The 21,551-nt window shown below is 42.2% G+C and overlaps 1 protein-coding gene across 8 annotated transcripts in view; it reads left to right on the forward strand.

Moving 5' to 3' along the window:
* Positions 1 to 13,103, forward strand: part of mcf2l2 (MCF.2 cell line derived transforming sequence-like 2) — a 109,883-nt gene extending 96,780 nt beyond the window's left edge. For 7 of the 8 annotated variants that reach the window (XM_030433062.1, XM_030433065.1, XM_030433060.1 and 4 more), the window contains 3 exons: positions 1,070 to 1,185; positions 7,047 to 7,120; positions 9,516 to 13,103. In XM_030433062.1, coding sequence (XP_030288922.1) covers positions 1,070 to 1,185; positions 7,047 to 7,120; positions 9,516 to 9,607 — 282 coding nt within the window. In that variant the 3' untranslated portion in view covers positions 9,608 to 13,103. The remainder of the gene's footprint in view (positions 1 to 1,069; positions 1,186 to 7,046; positions 7,121 to 9,515) is intronic. The other variant, XM_030433066.1, reaches the window with a different exon arrangement.
* The last annotated feature ends 8,448 nt before the right edge of the window (positions 13,104 to 21,551 follow it).

The raw sequence follows: 21,551 nt of genomic DNA on the forward strand, positions 1-21,551 counted from the left end.
AAGAGTCTTTGGGTTTTGACAAAAGAAGCAATTTGAAGACAACAGTTTCACCTTCTGGGAAATGTTCACGAACAAACGATTAATCGATTGATGGTGAAAATAAGATGATCAGATGATGCGATAGTGAATGTAATTGTTACCACTGTTGGTTTGGGTTAAGTGTTGGGTTAAGTTCTCCAAAAAGAATGATGTATGGCAGAGTGAGTTTATTTTAATTAATATTATTAAGGGTTAGAGATCATGATTTGATTAAAAATACTTGTTTTGTTTACCACAAACACAGCTGGCAATGTTCCCGATGTCTCCTAGGGGCACTTTTACGATAGCATCAAAATCTCTATTTTTAAAACACTAAGAAGTCTCGACACAACATGAAACTTTGCTCGTAGTATCACCAGGGTCTCTACACATGAACACGAGCATTGAGAACATTGTTTGTGTACACAGAGTTTATGAAAAAGAAGGTTTTTGAACAACTCACGTTAGCTGCTGCATCTCCTGCGCGTCGCTGTCATGGCAGACAAAAAGTGTCGATCCCCGAGTGCGACCTGACAGGCAGGAGAGTGATGGTGAACCGCTCCTCAAGCGTGCCTGTCAGGTCGCACTCGGGGATCGACACTTTTTGTCTGCCATGACGGCGACACAAACAATGTTCTCATTGCTCGTGTTCATGAGTAGAGACCCTGGTGATGCTACGAGCAAAGTTTCATGTTGTGTCGAGACTTCTTACTGTTTTAAAAATAGCAATTTTGATGCTAGCGTGTCATGCCCCTAGCTCTCCTTTTCAAAATGATTGTGCCCAAAACCAAATACCCAGAGGTTTCACTCTTGCAAATATTGAAACACAGTCTTGAACTGCGGTCACTGGCTTGGCAGCCTTGTCACTAAACACCACCGTCTCCTGATATGCATATCAGGTCATAACCACATAATGTGAATGTAATATGACATGTCAAAAATACCACGTAGCTTTCTGCGGCGTACAAATAAATGCTAACATTAAACATCTGTCTGTAACATCTGCGGTTTAGAGAAAACGCAGAGTTTGACACGTCATTCCTGTCTGCAGGCCGATGGCGGTCGCTTCCGGGTGCAGCTGACGTACGAGTCTACAGAAGCACGGGACCTCTCTCTGGAGACGGGAGACCTGGTCCAGTTTGTGGAGGAGGCGGAGAACGGACACTGGTGAGTTCCAGTTGGCTTCCGCGGCAGAACTGTTGGAAGTCGGTCGGCATGTTCCTGCCCACTCATTGTCTCCCTAGTTTGGTTGCAGCTCCCCCTGAATTACCACTTTATTTGGCTGAGCGTGTTTCCACCTGCCGGCTCAGACGGGTCTTGTTCCCAAACAAAAGGTGCGAGAACATGAACTTACCACTTTGAGCAAACATCTCACAGATAAGGCAAAAAATAAACTGACTCTGCATTACAGTTTATTTTGGGCGCTGGTGTTGAGCGTCTCATTCACTCTGTGCGCCCTCAATAAACTATAATTGCCGTGCAAGTGCTCTGTTTCCACTCTCATCAGTGGAGTGTGTGTGTGTGTGTGTGTGTGTGTGTGTGTTTTTGGTTTATATTTTTGGCTCAGCATTCTCTGCAGAAGACTTGTATTGTTGAAGCACATTCTCCATTCGACAAAAGGATCACAGTCTGTCTATTACAGAGTCTCTGCAAGATATTTCCTGCTCACTTTTAGATTTGGTCTTTAGTCTCTGGATACTCAGCATTTCACCGTCGGAAAACCTGGTAGTTATATCTACATGGCTGATTGTTATGATCGGCTACGGATGGCGTCTTCATTTGACATCATCACGGTATGAAAGTGTTGTGAAATGAAAGTGTGGAGGCGGAGGAGCAGCAGGTAAAGGCAGTATTCAGGTAGAACACATCTGTACTCCAGCTGCAGAGCTGTGTGATATCAGGAATGATGTCACCTGAAGAGTAAAACACATCCTCATACCTGGATGATGAAACTGTTTACATGCCAGTGAGTTCCAGAACAACATATAACACCAGCAGCAGGCGGACCTTCGTCGTAGTTCGGTCAGGTTACGCTGCAGAAGTACCAGAACACCCTCCTCCTCAACCTGGCCCGGGATAAGCGGATGAAGTTGGATGGATGGATGGAATAAGACTACCTGGTCTCACATGTGAAAGTCGTGTTTGTTTGGCCCACCTGTCCTCCCTTGTCCACCTTCCTACGCAGTCTTTATCACTCTTTACGCTCCATCACCAGATTCCCTTCATCGATACTGAGGATACAGAGTGTGACGACTGTACGAGAGCTGTCACAATCCACATGTGCTGGTTGTGACGATGCGGTGCGATGGTGTTCGCTGCAATCATCAATTAATCAGTTTGAGTTTATTAAGACGAAAAGGTTTCTTTAATGTGAATAATATCCTGTTTCTTCTTATTCTGTAACGGTCGACTGAAAAGGAAAACAAGACATTTCAGAACGACATCATCCGCTTTTGGAAACACTGATGATCATAATGTGACATTTTATAGACCAAACATGTAATCATTTAACAGATTAGTCGACGAAAATAATTAGTTTTCCCTGTGATTGGTCTGAAACAGCTGGCATTCAACTAATCACGGCTCATTATTGATGTTTTGAGACACAAGAATGAGCTAAATATTCCTTTTGCAGAGGAACTAATGAAGGCAGGAGGTGGGCTGGGATTTTAATTGTTGTTGGGGGCAGTTGGTGAGTGAGCTGTTATTCAGAAAGAAAGTACAGGCCGCAAGTTTTAAAAGTCATCACCTGGTGAAGCGATCACTGCCTCATTGGTATTCATCAGCAGCCCCATCAACCACCTGCAGCTGTGTTCTGGTCATTTTGCTGTTACAGAACAGCGCCACGGGTCATAACGGCGTCAGTGTTTCACAGGAAACCTGCAGAAATGACCCTAATACGCCGTGTGCTCCCCTTCATTCTGCACTAATCATCCAGCGATCAGCTCATTGAAAAATAGCATCATTGTGTTATTTTATTCATGCACCATTTTTGGACTGAAACGACGCTGTATATTGCAGCGGTCCTGGTGCCAGCACATTTTCTATGGAGCTGTAATTGAAATTCAGTAGCAAACAGCAACATAAATTGTGACATCGAGGCTTTTAGCCGCAGCAATATGTTTTCATAATCCTTTGATTGTCTGTCTGAGAAATGACACGATGTGATTGGATTCAGAGTCGTGTGGCTAATTCAAGACGAATTTCCAATGTCAAAGTATCTGCCAGCCTCAGAGCTGATACTTTGACATTGGAAATTCAACTGGATGACAATGATTTTGCAGAAGAATTTCAAGTCGGGTCGGAAAAGTAGTATCATTTTTGTCTCGTGCTGAAACTGACGTTTTGTCTCAGACCTGTACTGAGACAGACACCTCGTGAATCCGTTGTTGGTGAACACAAACGACTGCGTTCTGATTTTGATCCGCTCTCTTTCGCCGCGTCCCAGCTTTGTTTTGTTCTTTTAAATCAGGGTTGTATGCTGCACACGTCACGGCGTACCCTGCCTTCAGACTAATACATGCAGGCTCCAGCCTCCCACGACCCTGAGGAGCATAAATGGATCTGGAAAATGGATGGCTGGACCTCACGACATAATGCAGTGCAATACAACAGCACCATAAACTTGAGCCGCTGATATTGAGTCGGATCCATCCTCTCTGACAGAGTATCAAGAAAAATCGAACATTAAGCCGGAGAAAGGCCGCGTTTGATGCAGGGCCGTTATGTTAGGCGGCATCAGTGTTGATGGCATGATGTCGCTCTGCATAAGGAAAGCCTTTTTTCCACTTCCCCCCCGCCGCTATCCGTGATCATTACCCATACCATGACTTCCCTGGTTAAAAGTCTGTCTTGGCTTTGATTAATGAATGAATGAATGAACCGAGCCCCAGAAAGGAAATGAGACTAGTTCAACAGCTGCTCCTCTGCTGCCCTGCTCTCCCTGTACGAGGATTAAAGGCTCAGTGTGGCTCGTTTGGAATTAAAATTTCATTCACTATAACATTACCCTGATGAACCAGTGGGAGATACAACAACAAAATGTGTGACTAATGGTCTTTTGCCAAATCAAAAAGGAGGCGGCTGAAAACACAATAGCTCTAGATGAATAATAAATCTCGGTTTCATTCACCGCACCGCCGCCATCCATCCTGCTCGGAACAGAGGCCACTGCCGTTATGGAGAGGCAGCCCCTGGAATCAACCGCTGGAAGAGTGTTTTGGTCTCATGCAAGCTCTCTGCGTTTGGAAGTGACTAATACTCCGTTAGATAAAAGCTCGACTTGCTTTGAATATGCTCATTTTTCATCAGCTCATGCATATTTCAGCCCTTAAAACCGTCTCCTGTCGTCTACATCTATGGGTTTTTGCTGCTAAAAGGTCTCACTCACTCACGCTTGTCTCATCTCACTTGAGGAAAATGAAGAATTCATAAGTTCTGCCTTTATTCTTTCGCCCCTTTTCTTTTTTGGTGGATCAAAGTTAATGTGCGGCTGTGGAAGTTTGCAGAGTGCGACTGATGAGCCGAGTGTGTGTGTGTGTGTGTGTGTGTGTTCATGGGTGTGTTTTTGTGCATATGCGTGGATTTTGCTGCATGCTTCTGGACTTATGTGTGTTTGTGCACTGCTGATAGTCACTTATCCCAACACAAGCAGTAATATGCCTGCTAATGTAGCCCTCCCAAGAGTGCGCTTCCAGATTTAGGCTTTCATTTCACACCCACCACACACACACACACACACACACACTGCGTCCCTGTCCCGGCTCCCTGTGGGCTTGCTGTTGGCAATGTGTGGTATATTTGTATAAGGGCTGAGAACACATCCGACCACATCCCGTCAACACTAAGTCACAGTATGAGCAGAATAAAGAGGGAGCTACTTCGCTCTGATGTACAACGCCAGAGTCGCGGCAACTTCCCTTTCGTCCTCAAAGTCGACTGTAGAGGAGTCGAGGCGTGCCAGTGGCTCAGCTGGAGAAAGAGGCAGATTCTGGTTATGATTTTGGAATCATGACTGATCACAGAGTTGGACGGAGCTCATTCCAGTCTGAGCCAGTTGCTGTTGCTGCTGACAAAGTAAAGAGATGAAATCACGGCCGTCTGAGAATAACGTTCTCGTTAGATGATTCATCAGGTCACGGCGACCGTTCGGTGCCAACGTTCAGCGCTCGTGCAGATGGTAGCGTGACCTTTACATAGAAAAATCGGAAAGTAACACTCACCCTCTCTAACTATTTTGCAGGAGTTTTAGTTGACGTATTTATTTGTGTTTCATCTGTTGTGTTTGTGCAGGGTTCAGATTGACAGTGATGGTGCATGATGATATGTAAAGATGATTAAACACTGTGCATTAATGTCTGCAATGAAAGTTAGTGGATGTTTTGGTGTGTTTAGACTGTGTGACTGAGTGATGGCCTCTGAAAAACAAATACTACTCAGATCAAGATCTCTATTAAGAGACGTTGCGAGTCGTTTCCCTTTTCTCCACAGGGGGCGCCAGAATCAACACAAAAGGAAAGTTCCTTATAGGCCCTTTAAATAATCACACCTGTTGGTCATGTGAACTTGTAAATTGTTAAATATGTGCTTCTTTGCAACTGTCAGGAATCTTCATATGTTAGATATTTAAACTTCAAGCAGCTTAAAAACGGCTGAAATCTTGTTTTTCTTTAACGTCGACGCTGTGACATCACTGTCAGGTGTGTGGTTAGAGGCGCAACGGACTTTATACCCATAAACACTTTCTCTCTGTCAAACTGGGTCTAAGTCCCAAAAGCCAGCTCAGGTTTGTTGGGTTATTATCCAGTTATTTCCTCCCAGACAAATGATCCACCCCAAAATATTTTCAAAGGTGAGGACATCTGTTCAAATGCTTCATCAATAACCGTCTCTGAGACTTTCAGTGAGTTGGCCTGATTCCAGCTCTGTGAAACATCCTTTCTCTCTCTCTCTCTCTCTCGCTCTCTGAGTGTGTGGTCTGGAACAAAGCTCTGCAAAACCAATTATGCTCCTCAGTAAGACGTCGCTCAGCATCTAACTGACAAATCGCTCACATTAAGCCTCAATTAAAGCCGTCTAAAACAGTCACACATGCATTTCTCTTTTCTTGTTTCAGGAAACGTGAGACTTCCAGTGCACCAGCGTTTACTCTGTCACACGGCCCATGTGTGACGTTAGCCCGTCTCCTTCCTCTCTAGGTTATTCTGTTTGCACAGGCGGTTTCTAGAGAGCAGTGGCATCAGAACTTTTCAGTTCTGTTGCATACCTGTAGTGTTTTCATTGAGACTTTGCCAGAGCATTAAATGTAATCTGTTCCATAAAGTCCTGACCTTCCTTTGACCTCACAGCACTGAGGCAGGTGCACACCGGGGAGGTCGACAATTTTGGACTTTCTCACTTTTATTAACTCTTTTATAGCTGTCCTATAACTTGATGTCCGCAGGGGCACTTATAAGGATGTTTACAACATCCGATCCCAAAAAAAGTTTGGAGGCTGTGTACAAACTCAAAACAGAATGTGATCATCTTTGTTGACACATACTCAACTGAAAGCAGTGCAAAGAAAACATGTTTATAGTAGAACTACTGTGTGCTTTTACTGAGTTTGATTGGCATATGACCAGCGGTGTCCTGGGTCAAAGTTCTGTGTTTTGTTTTGACCCAACCGTCCACCTCCCTGCACACTTTGTTGCTTCTTACACGACTACAAATGACTTCCTCCTTTGCTGCTGTAATATTCACTACAGCCACTAGAGGTCATCACCTAAGCGTAAATGAAGGTCATACTAAGCTGTTGCATAGACGACCTATGTGGTTTTTGAGTTTGACTAATTGACTAATTTGTCCACATTTCTTTTATTGTTATCCAGTGTGATGTTTTTCTTCTTTATTCTGTAAAAGTTTCTTCCTCAGCGATTCCTTTCAGGGGAACAAGGGCACTGTGGGATCTGTAAAATGAAGTGTACTGTGTTTACTTTCCTGCTGTGAGCGAGTGAAGACCCTCCCCTGCGTTGTGTTTCATGTTCTAGGCTAGTCAAGAACCTTTTAACAGAGGAGACGGGGTTGGTCCCGTCCAGTATACTGCAAACAGCATCTGAAGGAGGTCACTCATTAAGTAACATCACTGCTGTTTCTTACTAACCACCAGCAGCTTTGCTGTAACACACTCACTCCTTCACTCACTCAGCCACCTTCTCCTCCATCTCCTCCTTTACACCTCCCCTCACTCTCTCACATGGCAGCCGGTCCAGTAGGACTGGGTGGGCTCGGGTGTGCCGCTGCTCTGGGGAGAGGGAGGCAGTGTTGGACAGGGTTCAGGCTGGATGGAGGAGCTTTGGCTTGCTGCGTTGAATAATCAGAGCATGATGTCACTGACTGCAGCACATTGCCTCGACTACACTCTTCACATTTCTCCTCTTTCTTCCTCTCTCTCTATTATACATGCTAGGAGTGAGCGTAGGAAGAAAAAAAAAAGGACTTTTAAGGGCCGCGATTTATTGTTTATGTGTCTTGTTTCCTCAATCCTGAAAACATGTGTGCTCAAAAATTAATTTTTGTTTATCAAGGAGCCCTGTGGAATAACAAATTGGGAGGGCTGGGGGCATCCAGAGCTCTACAAGTGAAAGAAACAACAACTTTTGGTTAGAAGAAATGAACCATCTCCTGCTTTAATCATCAGCACAAAACTGGTGTAATATATTAAACATAAGTACAGAAGCATTAAGACTCCCAGGGAGTTGTGAGAAACATCCAATTATTGTTAAAACTTTTACCGAACATTTTGTTTTCAGGAAAGACTATAAAACATTTGGCAGTATGACTCGATCTGGGTTCTGGCTCTGTTTTTAAATGAATTTGGAAACTAAAGCAGTGTTTGGTTTCCAACTACAACAATAAAGCTCTGATTTGTGCCTCACTGGCTCCTCCTCCACGGCAAAGGTGGCTTCAGCTTGTGGCTATTGTAGTATTTAAAATACACAGGGAAAACTTTACTGATTGCCCGGAAACTTAGTGGGAAAAATGAACCTATTAAATTGAAGTCAGAGTCCAGAGACTAGATTGAAAAGTACAATAGTTAACTCAAGTTAACAGCATTTCATTTGGTCACCTGTGTTATAACTTCCATGAGTGAGACAGAGAGTGAGGAAGGAAGTCGGCAAATGAGACTAAACGTAACGTGAACCTCGCCTGTGAACATTTGTTCGTGTCACATTCATCATCAGTGGCCTTCACCAACAATGCAGAGAACTTTACTGTTAAGTAGACGTAAAGCTGGCGAGAAACGGGTGCTGTGCTTAAATTTAGGTCAACCTCTAACTGAACTCAACACTCACCAGAGACTCCGGTTCTCTCTCTTCTGTTTCCCAGCTCCTCTCTGTAACGTTATGTTCATGAGTTAAAGTTAATTTCCCCTCCAGCGCCGGTCAGCAGTCAACATAATGGAGGTCACCTCCGCGGTTTGCTGCTGCAGTCGGGCTGATAAACAGGAGTGAAGATAAATCCAAAAGTTAAAAAGTAATATCTGTTCCGGAACAGAGCAGAACCGGATCTGACTGAGTGTTTATTCCTCCAGAAGATATGATGAAGAAAGTACAATGTGACATAGTTTTTTGTAACTCGTGAAACATAATTGGATTTAAAGTTCAGTTACTCATTAAATGATCGTGTTGAGCGACGGTGACCTTCTCATTAAAAAGAAACTTTAAAAACAGGAAATGACGGTGGCGATAAAATACTAATACGAACCAGTTACTCTTTGGTAAACTGGGAGCTCCACATACACAAATCAGTACTTCTTCTCCCAGGACAGCCACTTCTGGGCTATTTTCACTTCTTCTTCTCTCTCTCTCTCTTTCTCTTCTCTCGCTTCAGTGTCCCCTCCGTCCTCCATCCATCTCTCCACCATCTCCTCCCTTTCACGCCGGCTTGAAGGCTGGCCCTTGAAGTGTTTGTCGCGGCCTTGCTTGTTTTGTTACGGAGCTCTGTCCGCCCCCCTCCTCAACAACAACTATCCCTCCCTTCTCCTCACTTGCCCTCTTTTATTCCTCCTTTTATCTCGTTCCCCTTTTGAATCTGAGTTGTTGTTTTTTTTTTTTTCATATTTGAGGAGGACAGAACTCCACGCTCTAGCAGCTGACCTTCAGTATTTTGGTTAAGTGGAGCCCATTTACAAAAAGCCCTCTTCACCTGTCTGCATTGATTGCTCATGTCTGCCTTCCCTATAATTCTTTACGCACTCCACTGGCTGATATCGTTGCAGATATTGAACGCCTGACTATTATGTCCCCCTGTTTTACACTCCTATTAAAGCTGCGTTGTGTGATGTTTTATTGGCACTGCAGTCCGCGCTGTGCATCCCTCTTCTTAAGCGCTGTGTTTGAATGCCACAGTTTGTCCACACGTCCCCACGCTTGTTCTGTTTATTACATCACAAGTTACCAAGTTGTTTTCAAATGTGACTCTGACTTGTATCTGTCTCGTTTTCTTTTTCCCTCCAGATATCTTCAGTGACCTGTGTACAGCAGCACTCTCTGACTCGGACGAAACTGAAGCCAGTACTTGGGGAGAGGTGTCGCAGGACAGCAGATAAACATGGCTGACTGTTGTAGTTCATTACGTTGGACTACAAAACACTTGTGTTGGATCACAAACGAGCCTGAGAACAGTGTTTTTTTTCAACTGTAATTTCCTAAGCTTGACTTTCGATATCAACACCTAATAGTTTTCTACTCGTAGTTCCTCATGTTCTACTACAAATATGGCCTGCTAATGTTTTACGACTGTAGTTTTTCATGTCCGAAACATTGATGCTTTTCCGTGGAGCCCCTGGAAAGAGCTGGAACATTAACATGCCCGGACGCCACAGTGGGAAAAGCCATAAAAGACTTTTAATTCAAGGAAGCTGTCGTCTGTGGAGGACTGAAGGATGTGGACACTGAACTTTTTCTATCCAAAGTTGGATGAATTCAGATTTCATACTTGGGGCTGGTTACCTGAAAAACTCACATCCCTTCTCTGACTTGGATAACCTTAGGGAAAAGAGATGAATTCCATGTGCTGGTTGTGAGCTGGGCCTTGGCGAGGTGCCCTGTTTTGCTGCTACGCTGCGCTGAAGGAAAATTCTGTCAGACCAGGTTCTGCTTCAGCTGCTTCAACTTTTCAGGTTCAGAACAGACACTTCACAGTAGCTGCAGTCTCCACAGAGCAGAGAAGTTGTCCTGCTTTGCCTTTCCTCGTCCTGGTAGAGCACCCACATAATGTCATTACGTTACATCAGATATATTATCTCAGCGTGCCCCCTCTCACACCCTGTAGACTCGCAAATTATCTGTATAAATTGCTGTAAGAGGTTGAGAGATATCTCCTTTCCATATTTGAATTTATAACCCAGCCGTTCCTCTCTGTGCACTGGAGGAGAAAAAATACTTACTTTACATTTGGTTCACTCTATCAGGAACAAAACTTTTTAAATTATGCTGATTTGTACAGGAACTTCTGTATATCTGATTGTTTAGAGATCCTCCCATGCTCCTTCAGTGAACTCTCACAGACTCTTGAGCAACAGCTTTTTTCTGGCGGAGTCATGTTGCAAAACAATTTACACATCGAGCAGACATCCAGTTACATTTCAATTCATTTTGGGTTGTGTTTCTGGTGACCTGAATTATGTAAGTCAAATATTAACTATTTGGGTCAATAACTGGGTATATTTTCAGTAATCGAGTCCAGGTGGTTGCTGACATTGTCTGTGTGTCTTCTGGTGCCACAACCCAGTCGCCCCGAATCAATGCTGGCACATTTCTGCAAAACTACAGATGAGTTAAAACTTCACTTTTATTTAGGTTCAATTTAAAATGTTCTCTTGTGACAAAACTGTGCTTATGATGGGATTTAGGCACAATATGTCTTGGGATATGGTTAAGATTTCGAAAATATGTTTGGACACAAACACAGCTGGAGATACGCCGAGGTCTCGTTAAAAAACGCCCGGCATTAGAGCCACAAACACGACTGGAGATCGGCCAAAGTCTCCCTAAAAATATCCAGTGGTGTTGCAGATTTGACTGATAATTCGCCTCCGATTCATTACTACAAGTGACCAATTTCATGTTACATGGCGTCGTTTGACTTATTGTACATATAAAATGTAAGAGTGGTGCAGCTTTAGAAACAGTTTGCTACATCGAGGGTGCATCAAACGAAAAAATGTAATTCTTAAAGAATCTTCCTTCTCAGCTAATCACAGCTAAATTACTTTCCAGCAGAAAATGCAAGTGAGAAACGAATCAATCATAACGTGTTTTCCACTTTATTCGTTTACATGCACAGTGAATAGCAGACTGAAGAAGCCAGCAGCTTTTTGATGGAAATCAAAGCGTTGCTGCAGCACATCTCTTCTTTAGATGAATGGGCTGGTGGTGTTCAGGAAACAGATTTGTCTCTGTGACATGTTATGCTACTTGGACTCATCTCTACAAAATGGGATTTTCCGTTGCAAGCTTTCTGAGGACATTTCACACTTTGTTTTGCTGCACGCCAGCTGCAGTCTGTATTCAGACATTGTGTCTCTGATTTGTGTGCACGTAAAAACACTTCACCTACTCGGTTAAGATGCTATCCAGGCAGCAGACACACAGATATTTTAAATGGATATTCAGAATATTGTATTAATTCATGCACACAGATCGCTTCATATCCTGCTGATTCATCTTCACATCAATATAGCCGCTCATTGCCAGCAGCGTTGCAGACACATTCTGAATCAGAGACCAAAGTGATTGTATTCCTTGAAATTCCTTTAAGGATCTGAGTGTAGGTTTGCTGAATCCAAATAATAGTTCAGCAATGCTATCAGATTCATGAGAGTCTCTTCAAGTCCACGTTAAAAATGCTGTTTAAAAAGTGTGTTTTTTTTACAGCGATCTTAACATTTCTTAAAAATTTGCCAGGGTCACCACCATTAGCCAGGTAGGTAGGTTGAAAAACATTTCTTCTGACAGATGGCACTCATGTCCTTTTTTTACGGGAGTAAACTACAGTATGTTGTGGGGAAAAGTCAGGGAACTGTTCGGCTTTTTGCTGCAAGTGATTTTTCAGGGAAATGTGTTTTTTTAGCAAGCAGCGCCTGCTGTTTCCTAACGTCGACTGTATAGGTTTCACCTTTTCAGAGAGGGAAATAGCTCTGTGCATTCAATGTCCATTCATGGAGAGAGCCGGGAGGACATCTTGGTAAATGTAAATAAACATCAGTGTTGGTCTGATATTGCATATTTTGGCGGGCAAAGATCCATTTTCTGTTTGACTGCTGTATTATTGTACATGATTCTCCTTCAGAGTTTTTTATTTCCAACATTGTATTGCATTTCTACTGACAGACTGAATTATTTGAGCTATTCACGCAAAAATCTGAATAAGCACCGCTGGATTTACTTAAAGATGGCACATCACGACACAGGGAGGAGCCTAAAAATGTCCTGTTCATAAGAGTTTAGATGACAGATGACCTGTAACTTCTTGGGAATGAAAAGAGAGATCCAGAGGGCTAAATATTCACCTGATGACTGGAAACATATCAGAATGTAAAGGTTAGTTATTCTGTTAGAAAGCTACAGCAAGTAACAGGTTGGAGATCAAGTTATTGAAAGATTAATGGCTTAGATGGACAGAGGGATGGACGGATGATTGGATGGATGGATGGATGGATGGATGGATGGATGGATGGATGATGCATTGATGGACAGGTGCAGTACAAATGGATGGATAAATGGATAGAAAGATATTTTGACACTGTAACTGGGTTGCAATCAGAAAGAGAAGGCCAAACTCTATGAAAGGTCATATACAATATTATAAGTCTGACTGTAAAGAAACAAACTCCTCTTGAACATGCTGTATATTTTGTTTATCTCATGTTAAATGACACATATTGTATCTTTGTAAAGGAAATATTTATACTGTACTGCATCCTGCTGCAATGTAATTGCCATTTAACTCTATTATAGAATGTATCAAGTCTGTATATTGTACAATCCGTCATTGTAATGTACATATGAGTTCATTGTGATAATATGCATTTACAATATGAATTTTGTCACCTGACTGTTTTTTTTCTTGCACGCACGACACACATTAGATGCCTAGAGGTGCTAGATTTAAAATTAGACTACATTCAGACCATGTTGTGTCCTGTTGAAAAAGAAATGCTCCCCATGTTTTCACTGCAGGAACGACACTGTTTAACGTTATGTTCCGCAAAGTAATCCAATATAATCCCACTGGATTTTACCTGGATGTTGTGAATTCAGTGAGAACAGACGCTGTACCGGGGAAAATTTGACATATCTTTTTTTTTTATACAAATAGGGAACTGTGCTTTTGAAATTATGGAATTCATCATATAGATCGGTAAATCATCACAAGAACAAAGAGAATATTAACAATTTGTCATCCAGTTAAACCTGGGGTTGGTTAAAATTGTAGAAACGAGCAAGAGCAAGCTTTGAAAATATCCAATCAAAGTAATTCCACCTCCTCCCTCCAGAGCCACTCCTCCAAAACACATGAACACACAGTGTTACTGCACCAACTCACACTGATGAGCTGGGAGATGTGTGTTAGCTGCTAGCATTAGCGTGCTACGTTCCACAAGCGCTCTTCACTTTTCTATTATCTTATTAAACACAGGTTAGCTTGGTTAGCTAGCAGTAAAAGATCCAGCTCAGGAGTTGTATCCACCTTATTCCTGACTTCGTGAGTTTACCCATGGTTCATAGCGGTATTCGGTTATGCTCTTCCGGTTGAACTGGCTGACCTCAGTGTTTACGCTAACGTAGCTGTCATGCTCGCTCTAAAAACCGGCTTTTAACACAAAGAAAGAGACAGAATGGATACAAATCGGAGGTGGATACACACTACAGATGTTTTAATAATAATAATCAGTTCTCATGGAGTGGGCAGATGACATGAAGCATGTCGATATAGCTAACGTCGGGCTAATGCTTATCTTATATTTTCTGAAGGTGTTGACGGCGGAGAATTACGCAGTTACAAACGCACAGAAGCATACAACTACCTGCACAGTAACAAAATAGGGAAAGTACCGTTTAAGAAACACAGCGAGTTTATATTTCTGAAGGCAGCAGTAGCGCCCAGCCAGAGTGTCAATCAAGCTAAACATACAGCTGGATAATGCTGAAGGAAAGTGGAGTTGTGGAGACAGGCGGCTGCTCGGACATTGCCGGGTTGGGGAAGTCATGCAGTCATGCAGCAGCTATACTGTGGAAGATATTCATAAACCCAAATATTTATTTTAGTGTCAAAGCCGCGAGCCGCGCTAGTCTCCGTTCCTCCTTCCTCAGCATGGCGTGTAGGGCGCAGGGCACGGACATGTTTGTCTAAGTTGTTGATGTACTACACGAGACATTTCTGAAAAAAACTTCAATTTTCATGAATTGTTGTGGCAACCAACAATGGCACATGTTGTACCTGAGCTCATTTTAAAAACAATTTAGCACTTATGACCTAACGCTAGTTGTTTAGGGCTAGCTTAGCGGCAGCGGTCAGTCATGCAGTTGCGAGGCAACCGGAAACAGAAAGCCCTCGGCGGAAGTAGTTATCTGTCATGGCAGCTCCAATAGGCTCCCGAGGAAACAGGTGGATACTGTGAGCTCGTATCCAGTCTGACACTTCAGAGTGAATGCAGTCAGGCAGGTTCGTATGTAGACAGACGGGAGGCCTGTTCAGTTTTTTTATAACAGGCCAAATGAGACAATTAGATGAGCATTTGATTTATCCTTTGTTGTCTGAATGTAAAGAGATTTTCTACAAATATAACGTATAAGTTAAATCCATCTGAGTCAAAAATCCCACATGATCTTTTCTCTTCATCTTCTAGATTTTCATTACTTTGGTATGTAAAGTTTTATTATAACTATCAACCAGGATTATGGTCCAAATGATTTACATAACATGCATGATCAATCCTCAGGTTGTGCACATATTAACGATAAGGTAGCACAATTAGCGTATCTCACACTCGGGGCTGAGGACTGTTGCCTCGCAGTGTTGCAAACTGTTTTTTGTAATGAAAATATAATTTGTACCGAACACACAAGACAAAAGTTTAGAAAATGCTTATTGAAGTCATTAAAAGCCGCAATCACACAACTATATTTCTTTACATCTTTCTCGACTGTCTCTGCATCTGTCGTCACTGTAAACCTACAAACAAGAAGGCAACACAAGTGCGTCACTTTTAACAGTGATGTGGTGTGAAAACATCGTCTCTTTGCTTCCTTCTACAGAGAAGATTGAACCTACAGGCTGCTGCACTCTGAGAGAGAAAAGCACAGTGAAGACAAGATGTGATCTTTTTGCAACACCTCACTGTGTCTCTATCTCCCAGACCAGACCTGTGTCAAGAAAAGATTGGTGTTAAAACGAGATGTTATTAGAGTCTGTGCTGTCTGGGAAGGATTCTCTCTGCGTGTTGTCGCAACTTGTTTTGTTAAGATATAAGACTGTATTAAAAAAGAAATGTAATTATTCTAAGTTTAGCAGTTAAAGGAAAAGAAATAGGAGAAAAGAAAAAACACCAGACTATCTTTACTCTGTTTTTGCTGCGGACACTTTCAAGGTGATGAGTGTGAATGGCTTTTCTGTAGGTTAAAATATGTGATGAAATACAGGCATCATGAAAAGCCCACGTGTATTTCTGTTCTTTTGTCAGTGATCAATGGTTCCTCAGGTATGGTGGAGTGGTGCCTCTGCATCATTACCATTCACAGTCGGTCTCTGCTCCCCCATCAGGGGGAAGAGAGCAAGCTATTAATGTTAGACTTAAAGCATAATGTATTCTCTCTGTCTGTGACTGGTGCGCACTCTTTTATCTGCTTTCCACTGCCCCCAGATGAAACCGTAATTTAAAGAGAGGAGACGTGTGTTATAAAGTCTTAAATGCTGCAGATTGTCTGTCTGGCCTCAGACAATGACACAGAGATGAGTTAAGGCTGCCATTTGTATCAGGATGCTTATACTTGCTCACTTTTCTACAACGTCTGTCTGAAAAATATGTTAATATGCAACTACTGTATATAACTCAATATATAGTCTGACCAAAGTACATAACCTTCGTCAGAAATGTAATACCACCCATATTACTTTTTTATATTAACAAGCAAACATTTATATTGAAATCAAGAAACTACCGCAGTGAATACATTTGCAAAGTAGGATAATAGAGTTAATTAAAGCATGTTTGAGGTTTTTAGACATGCTAGCTTGGTAAGATGGTCCACAGGTCAGCACCGCAGGCAACCTAGACAGCATACGCTAGTCAGACACTGAGGTGACACTGTAGGCAGAGGACCTTGTAGGTGTGGTGTGTGAGAAGGCCCAGTCCACTGAAACCTGCCAAGCGACACAGCAGAACTCCCAAATAAGCCAGGTTTTACAACGTGAGTTGACGTGAGTTGGAGATTGATGGCGAGCTAAACCAGATGAGACCTTCAGATCCCTGGATTGAAGATCAGTGTATCGAGGAGCCCAGAGCTAAGAACTGTCAACCTCACCCTCTTCCTGCCATAGCGGTAGGATAAACATCATAACTGCTCAAGGCCAGCATCACTCTGACACTCAGCTCCCAGCAGCACTTGCATGACCCAAATCCCAGACTTTGACTTTACCATTTTCTGCTTCAAACACATTTTCTGTGCCGGCAGAAGGGCTGACTTGTTGACCTTACTGGTTAAGTGAATGGACTGAGTATTAATATTATTGATATGATGAGTTATAATGCTTCGGTTATGGTGATGTTGTTATTGCTGATTGCTTGTTATTTTTGATATATATTCATACAGAAGTAGATAAAAGGAACTCAGTGGTTGAATCTCAAAGAGAGTGAAATAATTGGTTTCTGAATTGAACCTGAGGTATCTTTGTGGAACTGATCTGTATATTGAACTCATGGTTATCTTTCTATTTTCTTTTATTTACTTTTTGTTTCCTAAAAAATACACGGTACCTTTGCACAACTCTTTGTTTGTGTGGTCGTTGAATTATTGCAAAAAGCCTTCTTTTGCCTGCTCTTATTGAATCTTTTGTTACTAACTAACTAACTGTATGACCTCCACTACCGGTGGTATTAGAAGCCATGTGCAACAGTAAATTTGGCGAGCTAGCCAGGAGCTAGATGACTGATATATGCAATATATACATTAATATTGTGACGACAAAAGAAAATGAATATAGTCCAGAAACACAGCATCAAACTCAAAACGCTTTCCTAGTCAGTGAAATAGCTGGAGATACACTGTAGATTCGATGTGCTATATCGCAGGCAGCTGGACTTGTTTCAGTTTCTTGAAGACCTGTAGATGATTGCTCCTCAGAGTTTTCCCAAAACATAATCATAGAGTTCAACACACTGCTACAACAATTCATTCATGTAGCTGACGATAGTGGGATTACCTACCATGTGCAGTCCTTTGCTAGTGTTTACACACAGAGAATGAGAAATACCATAACTAAGTCGTATCTTGCTGAACTTAAAGGGCTTGCTAAAATAAGTGGGGGGGTTCATGCTGAGGTTCTCAAAGACATGATCTCCCGAATAAGTGAGTCCACCACTGATGATGCACTCGCCACTGTCATCATTGTATGGATGTTCATATGGATTAATTCTGACTTGTGTTGCAGAGCACTTAAGTGGTTGGTAAGACCAGAAAAGTGCCGTATAAATGGATCCATTTACCACATAAATTTGCCTCAAGGCTCAGCACAATGAGGGGCCTGTGTAGATCTTTCAAAATGAAGGAAGCTATCATAGTTTATTAGCTAATCCACATGTGTTCAACTCTTATAAACTGCTCCATCAAAGAGGCATGATTTTTACAGTTATGAGTAAACTTTTGTAAATTAAGCTAATCCCTCTAAGCAACAGATAGCAAGATAGCTAGCATAGAGTTTAAACATATACTCTTTTAGTACCATTTAAGAGGACTAGTGGTAGCTTGGTCAGTGAGGACATGCGGACTTCAGCTTGAGTCTGGATCATTTGCCGTCCCCTGTTATTCAGAGCATGGTTACTTCCATCACCACCTCAACCTGACAGACAGATAATGAATATATAGATGCACAAATAATGTAGACCAAAATTTCCACTCTAAATTCATATTCAGCATTGAGGAGCAGTCATTTGCAATATCATTCAGATTCAAGTTATTGGTATAAATTGAGAAAACTCATTGCTTGCCAAAATTGTCTTTCCCAAAATCACAAATTTCGCAAATGTAAACGTAACTAACTGGCACTTGATGATGTTTTCTATTATTAATGTGAAGATCACAGAAGACATCAAAAGCAGCAATGATGACAAGCACAGCTTGTTTCTCTTCAGATCATTCTGCCATCGCTGTGTCATTTGTTGAGAGTGTGCTACTCACTGTACCTCGCTTCCTGCCACTACTCTTCATCTGCCAAATTGGAACTGTAGCAATCAACACCCTGAAGAACACAGGATACACGCGGTAACGATGCACACAGGTACGACACGAGATGGCTGGAGCTACAAAAACAAACCTGTAATAACCCCTATCCGCCTTTACATGTAAGGCTGACTAAGGATGGACTAATCTTTTTGGCATGAAAGTTACATTTCCACTTTACAGGTACAAAATAACCCTAACAGATCTGATGGGAGTGCAACAGATCGATGGTTTGGCTGTTTTCATCTGATTCTACTGGTTTCATATCTGTGCGGGCAGCCTCCCTCTACCATTGTGTGTTTTTTTATTTGTCTGTTTGCTGACTGAGCGTCAAAGAGCAGAGGAGTGAGTTGGAAATATAAAGGTTTGAGGAAGTGTGGAGAGGACAAAGCTGGGTAGAACGAAGATAAGGTCTTGACAAAGCTTTGTTCCGCACACTGAGCCTCCTGAGGGCTGAATACAGAGAGACAGACAGAGATTGTGTGTGCGTATGTCAGTAAGATGACTGGAGGAGCGGTCCGACAGCCCCAGGAATGCGACAAGAATACTAAGGACTTCTCAAAAGTCAAAGTAGAAGAAGAAAAAAACAAAGGAATTGCTGGAAGTGATTGTCTTCACCATCCTCCAGACCACATACTGCTACCCTTGGGCCACTGTGTGTGTGTCTGCTTGTCTTTTTAACTTTTAAACTACTGTCGCTCTGATTGCATCATCATGTGTATGTGCGTTTTGTGAGTGTTTGAGCGTATCATGTAAGAGTTTGATGTATTTCTGTTGTTGAAGCCGATGCCTTCACAAGGACAGGAAGATGAGCTGCATTTATCTAAATCTCAGGTCACTCCAGCAAGTTGTTGCATCAGCGTGCAGCTACGTCAGGATAGGGTTTGGTCTGAGTGTTAAACTTGAATTAGAGTGATATGGATGAAGTATTCTCATGCTGTCTTAATGAAACAGATCTATGGCTGCATCAGGTTAAAGCAGACTGGGCCGTGTTATCACAAAGAGTTTGCTGGGTAGTGTGTGAGTGTTGGTGCTTTGGAAATAAGACCTCATTACAGCGGTCTTGTTATCTCATTTCTGCTCGCAATGTGATCAGATCTCATTATGCAAATTGGGTATGTGGGGCTGGCGTAACAAATACATTATGTCTCCACTTAAAGGAAGCTATGTATGACATTCTTGGGGGACATGTAGCACACAAAAACATCTGTAGGTGTAGCCCTGCTATCTACATTGAGCTGAGGTTGGAGAAACCAGCGAGAGGAAGCTAGATGTTGAAATGATCCCATCGCCTTCCTTCAGGCCTCCGTCCAAAGCTAAGAACAACAGAGCAGCCGTGCCACAACATATTGAACAACCTTGTGTTTCGCTCACGTGTAAGACGACACCTAACTTATATTTAGTGTAAACAAGGAACATGGCTATTGTAAGTAGCTTACTCACTGCCGTCAAGCTGCCATGTTAGTATTGGGAAATTCTGGCTCCATTCATTCTGCTGTTTTTGTATGATGAGCTGGCCTGCTAACAGCTTTAGCTATACGTTCTCCTAGCCTTGTGGAAGAATAGCGTCATGTGCAATGAGCAGGCTATGTGTGCACAAGTAAGCAGGTACACAGGAACCATATTTTAGTAATAGGTTTAGTCAGAGCATTTGATTTTTGATTGCTGTCAGGATGTTAAAGCTGGGGTTGGTAAAACTGTAGAAACCAGAAAAAGCAAGCAAAATTGGACAGTATTTAACTGAAAACATCCCACCTCATCTCTTCCAACACACATGAACACTCTCTGCCTGTGACGGTCCTCTAGCTCTCGCTGGCCAGCTGGATGATGAACTAGCCACTGGTTCCCTACATTTAACATGCTCTCTTAGCATTTTAGGCTAATTAATACGCAAACAAACAGCTCTGTTAAATGCTGCAATGCCACAATCATGTAAACACTGGCAAAAAAATAAAACATGTATAACGTATTTCAACAATCACTACACAAATGAGTATGTGCACTGTTATTTTGGGAATAACAAAAGATTAGCACACGCGCAGGCATTATAATGCACTTGAGACACCACAACTCCTCATGAGAATATTATGGAAACAGACAGTAACAGAAGTATGTAAATATCAAATCAACATTAAAGCAACCACAGAGTACAGTAGCCTATGAATACATTATTACTTGAATATATTCAAATATTTTATTGAGTTTTCAGGGTCAGCAAAATATGGGGTCATCCCTATGTTCCCACAGCCCAATGGTCCCACATTTCTTGGGTTGGGAAGAGGGTTAGGGTTAGCTAGGATTAGGAAGCTACATTCCATCTGTAGTCCATTGCTACTGGATAATAGGATTGGTGTAATTGGCTATCAAATTGGGTGAAAGGGGGATAAAATCTTTTACAAATGTATGAAAAAAAGGAAATGTGGGAACTGTGGGAACATAGGGCCTAATTTTGAAAGAAATCTTAGAAATGTGGGAACAGATGCACGCTCCCAGCAATATCACACATTCCAGTGAGATTTTACTCAATTGAATCAATAGACAGAGGATGTCATTAAGCCTACTGAGGCAATATGATTGTGATTTTGGGCTATATGAATATAATTGATTTGATTTGGCTTCATCTATTAGAACAATAACAATAAGTTTCACCCTCTTTTTTAATAGTTGCTGAAGTCCTGTAGTCGACCTCCTTTCCTGCAGTACGATGTAACATTCAGAGTCTGTAAATGTATAAGTGGCCTTATCCCTGGCTTTATCTGTGTTGCATTCAGGTACTCCTCGTAAACTATTCAATCTAACTTCAATATTTCCAAATCCCACTTGCTATGTTTTCACTTCAGAGGAAAAATACATCCGACAACCCAGCTGCTGTTGTAAAATGTTGTCTTTACTGTTTCATGCCAGAAATAGCTCAAATCTCGTTAAATAGTGAAATTTATCCGACAGCACCTGAATGTTGCAGCTCTGGGAAGCAATCGCAGTGCGCATCGTGATTTGAATGAACGGACCAATCAGCGTCCTCGCCGGACGGAAGCCGCTGGCTTTCCGCCC

This window comes from Sparus aurata, chromosome 11, assembly GCF_900880675.1.
Source record: "Sparus aurata chromosome 11, fSpaAur1.1, whole genome shotgun sequence".
NCBI classification, from domain to species: Eukaryota; Metazoa; Chordata; class Actinopteri; order Spariformes; family Sparidae; genus Sparus; species Sparus aurata.